This window comes from Balaenoptera ricei, chromosome 6 (genome assembly GCF_028023285.1).
Source record: "Balaenoptera ricei isolate mBalRic1 chromosome 6, mBalRic1.hap2, whole genome shotgun sequence".
NCBI lineage: Eukaryota > Metazoa > Chordata > Mammalia > Artiodactyla > Balaenopteridae > Balaenoptera > Balaenoptera ricei.
The window spans coordinates 14,148,050-14,152,905 of NC_082644.1; the positions used below are offsets into that span (position 1 = coordinate 14,148,050).

The 4,856-nt window shown below is 37.5% G+C and overlaps 1 protein-coding gene across 1 annotated transcript; it reads right to left on the reverse strand.

The window, feature by feature from the left end:
• Positions 1-3,489: 3,489 nt before the first annotated feature.
• On the reverse strand, positions 3,490-4,192 carry LOC132367649 (protein BUD31 homolog). The gene has a single exon (XM_059926246.1). The coding sequence runs from the start codon at positions 4,120-4,122 to the stop codon at positions 3,688-3,690; it is 435 nt and encodes a 144-aa protein (XP_059782229.1). The 5' UTR covers positions 4,123-4,192; the 3' UTR covers positions 3,490-3,687.
• Positions 4,193-4,856: the final 664 nt, after the last annotated feature.

Sequence of the window (4,856 nt, forward strand, 5' to 3'; positions counted from 1 at the left end):
TTGTATATTTTTGAGATTAATCCTTTGTCAGTTGCTTTGTTTTCGAATATTTTCTCCCACTCTGAGGGTTGTCTTTTAGTCTTGTTTATGGTTTCCTTGGCTGTGCAAAAGGTTTTAAGTTTCATTAGGTCCCATTTGTTTATTTTTGTTTTTATTTCCATATCTCTAGGAGGTGGGTCAAAGAGCATCTTGTGGTGATTTATGTCATAGAGTGTTCTGCCTATGTTTCCCTCTAAGAGTTTTACAGTGTCTGGTCTTACATTTAGGTGTTTAATCCATTTTGAGTTTATTTTTGTGTATGGTGTTAGGGAGTGTTCTAATTTCATTCTTTTACATGTGGCAGTCCATTTTCCCCAGCACCACTTATTGCAGAGGCTGTCTTTTCTCCACTGTATTTTCTTGTCTCCTTTATCAAAGATAAGGTGACCATATGTGCGTGGGTTTATCTCTGGGCTTTCTATCCCGTTCCATTGATCTATATTTCTGTTTTTGTGCCAGTACCATACTGTCTTGATTACTGTAGCATTGTACTATAATCTGAAGTCAGGGAGCCTGATTCTTCCAGCTCCGTTTTTCTATCTCAAGATTGCTGTGGCTATTCGGGGTCTTTTGTGTTTCCATACAAATTGTGAAATTTTTTGTTCTAGTTCTGTGAAAAATGCCAGTGGTAGTTTGATAGGGATTGCACTGAATCTGTAGATTGCTTTGGGTAGTATCGTCATTTTCACAATGTTGATTCTTCCAGTCAAAGAACATGGTATATCTCTCCATCTGTTTGTATCATATTTAATTTCTTTCATCAGTGTCTTATAGTTTTCTGCATACAGGTCTTTTGTCTCCTTAGGTAGGTTTATTCCTAGGTATTTTATTCTTTTTGTTGCAGTGTTAAATGGGAGTGTTTCCTTAGTTTCTCTTTCAGATTTTTCATCATTAGTGTATAGGAATGCAAGGGATTTCTGTGCACTAATTTTGTATCCTGCTACTTTACCAAATTCATTGATTAGCTCTAGTAGTTTTCTGGTAACATCTTTAGGATTCTCTGTGCATAATATCATGTCATCTGCAAACAGTGAAAGTACTTATTTTTTTCTGATTTGGATTCCTTTTATTTCTTTTATTTCTTTGATTGCTGTGGCTAAAACTTCCAAAACTATGTTGAATAATAGTGGTGACAGTGGACAACCTTGTCTTGTTTCTGATCTTAGAGGAAATGCTTTCAGTTTTTCACCATTCAGAACGATGTTGGCTGTGGGTTTGCCATATATAGCCTTTATTATGTTGAGGTAAGTTCCCTCTATTTCTACTTTCTGGAGGGTTTTTATCATAAATGGGTGTTGAATTTTGTCAAAAGCTTTTTCTGCATCTATGGAGATGATCATAAGGTTTTTCTCCTTCAATTTTTTAATATCGTTTATCACATTGATTGATTTGCGTATATTGAACAATCCTTGCATTCCTGGGATAAACCACACTTGATCATGGTGTATGATCCTTTTAATGTGCTGTTGAATTCTGTTTGTAGTATTTTGTTGAGGAATTTTGTATCTATGTTCATCAGTGATATTGCCCTGTAGTTTTCTTTTTTTGTGACATCTTTGTCTGGTTTTGGCATCAGGGTGATGGTGGCCTCATAGAATGAGTTTCAGGATATTCCTCCCTCTGCTATATTTTGGAAGAGTTTGAGAAAGATAGGTGTTTGCTCTTCTCTAAATGTTGGCTAGAATTCGCCTGTGAAGCCATCTGGTCCTGGGCTTTTGTTTGTTGGAAGATTTTTAATCACAGTTTCAATTTAAGTGCTTGTGATCTGTCTGTTCGTATTTTCTATTTCTTCCTGGTTCAGTCTTGGAAGGTTGTGCTTTTTAAAGAATTTGTCCATTTATTCCAGGTTGTCGATTTTATTGGCATATGGTTGCTTGTAGTAATCTCCCATGATCCTTTGTATTTCTGCATTGTCAGTTGTTAATTCTCCTGTTTCATTTCTAATTCTGTTGATTTGAGTCTTCTCCCTCTTTTTCTTGTTGATTCTGGTTAATGGTTTATCAATTTGTTTATCTTCTCAAAGAACCAGATATTCATTTTATTGATCTTTGCGATTGTTTCCTTCACTTCTTTTTCATTTATTTCTGATCTGATCTTTATGATTTCTTTCCTTCTGCTAACTTTGGGTTTTTGGGTCTTTTTTTCTTCTTTCTCTAATTGCTTTAGGTGTAAGGTTAAGTTGTTTACTTGAGATGTTTCTTGTTTCTTGAGGTAGGATTGTATTGCTATAAACTTCCCCCTTAGAACTGCTTCTGCTGCATCCCATAGATTTTGGGTCGTCGTCTTTCCATTGTCATTTGTTTATAGGTATTTCTTGATTTCCTTAGTGATTTCTTGGTTTTTTAGTAGCATATGGTTTAGCTTCCATGTGTGCATTTTTTACATTTTTTTCATGCAATTGATATCTAGTCTCATAGCATTGTGGTCGGAAAAGATACTTGATACGATTTCAACTTTCTTAAATTTACCAAGGCTTAATTTGTGACCCAAGATATGATCTATCCTGGAGGATGTTCCATGAGCACTTGAGGAGAAAGTGTATTCTGTTGTTTTGGATGGAATGTCCTATAAATATCAATTAAGTCCATCTTGTTTAATGTGCCATTTAAAGCTTTTGTTCCGTTCTTTATTTTCATTTTGGATGATCTGTCCGTGGTGAAAGTGGGGTGTTAAAGTCTCCTGCTATGATTGTGTTACTGTTGATTTCCCCTTTTATGGCTGTTAGCATTTGCCTTGTGTATTGAGGTGCCCCTATGTTGGGTGAATAAATATTTACAGTTTTTATATCTTCTTCTTGGGTTGATCCCTTGATCATTATGTAGTGCCCTTCTTTGTTTCTTGTAATAGTCTTTATTTTAAAGTCTATATTGTCTGATATGAGAATTGCTACTCCAGCTCTCTTTTGATTTCCATTTGCATGGAATATCTTTTTCCATCCCCTCACTTTCAGTCTGTATGTGTCCCTAGGTGTGAAGTGGGTCTCTTGTAGACAGCGTATATACGGGTCTTGTTTTTGTATCCATTCAGCCAGACTGTGTCTTTTGGTTGGAGCATTTAATCCATTTACATTTAAGGTAGTTATCAATATGTATGTTCCTATTACCATTTTCTTAGCTGTTTTGGCTTTGTTTTTGTAGGTCTTTTCCTTCTCTTGTGTTTCCTGACTAGAGAGGTTCCTTTAGCATTTGTTGTAAAGCTGGTTGTGTGGTGCTGAATTCTCTTAGATTTTGCTTGCCTGTAAAGGTGTTAATTTCTCTGTCATATCTGAATGAGATCCTTGCTGGGTAGAATAATCTTTGTTGTAGTTTTTTCCCTTTCATCACTTTAAATATGTCCTGCCACACCCTTCTGGCTTACAGAGTTTCTGCTGAAAGATCACCTGTTAAGTTTATGGGGATTCCCTTATGTGTTCTTTGTTTCTTTTCCCTTGCAACTTTTTTTTTTTTTTTTTTTTTTTTAAGGTTTAAGAGTTTTATTTCTACAAATCACAGCTGATGAACACCAAAGCCTTCACACGTAGAGACCATGCTCCTACTCGGGCCTGGGGAACTGCTCTGAGGAAGAGCTGCTCCCAGGAAAGGGTGGCGTGACAGGCGGAAACCTGCGCAGTCCAGAGTCCAGGGCGGAGAGGGGTCGGGCCCGATGGCCTCAGCCAGAGCAGCCCCGGCAGCCGCAGTGCGTGCACTCGATGATCCGACCCACTTCCAGCTTGCTTTTGGGGACCCGGCAAATGCAGTTTGTCCCAAAATTGGTGTCCCGTGTCTGAATGCACCGCAGGCAGCATAGGTTCTCATATCCCTGCTTTTTCCATTTTGCGATCAGGTTTTTATCTGCATAGCCTTCTTTAATACAGTATTCATACAGTTCTCTGCTTATGGCTTTCCGCTTGTAGAAGAGGTAAAAAATATAGCGGGTTTTCTGGTGATGGATCCTAAAGATGGGCCACAGAGATTCCACTTTCCTCTTTCCCTCGTGAGGTTCTGTTTCAGCTTCTCTCATCTTTTGATCTAATTCATCCAATGTTGGCTCAATCAACTCCCAGCCATCTGGGGGAGCTTTCCGGCTTCTTTTGACTTTAGGCATTTTTTCCCCAGAAGATAATCTGCAAAGATCATGTCCTCCGTCGCCGTCGGACGCCCCTTCTCTATTGCCTGCCTCCCTTGCAACTTTTAATATTTTTTTCTTTGTATTTAATTTTTGATAGTTTGATTAATATGTGTCTTGTCATGTTTTTCTTTTGATTTATCCTGTATGGGATTCTTTGTGCTTCCTGCACTTGATTGACTATTTCCTTTTCCATATTAGGGAAGTTTTCAACTATAATCTTTTCAAATATTTTCTCAGTCCCTTTCTTTTTCTCTTCTTCTTCTGGGCCCCCTATAATTCGAATGCTGGTGCATTTAATGTTGTCCCAGAGGTCTCTGATAGCGTCCTCAGTTCTTTTCATTCTTTTCTCTTTATTCTGCTCTGCGGTAGTTATTTCTACTATTTTATCTTCCAGGTCACTTTTCCGTTCTTCTGCCTCAGTTATTCTACTATTGATTCCTTCTAGAGAATTTTTAATTTCATTTATTGTGTTGTTCATCATTGTTTGTTTGCTGTTTAGTTCTTCTAGGTCCTTTTTAAACGTTTCTTGTATTTTCTCCATTTTATTTCCAAGATTTTAGATCATCTTTACTATCATTATTCTAATCTTCTTCAGGTAGACTGTCTATTTCCCCTTCAGTTATTTGGTCTGGTGGGTTTTTACCCTGCTCCGTTATCTGCTGCATATTTCTCTGTCTTCTCATTTTGCTTAATTTACTGTGTTTGGGGTC

Coding starts and splice junctions, on each gene's coding strand:
- LOC132367649 (XM_059926246.1), bottom strand. CDS start 4,122: ATGCCTAAAGTCAAAAGAAGCCGGAAAGCTCCCCCAGATGGCTGGGAG.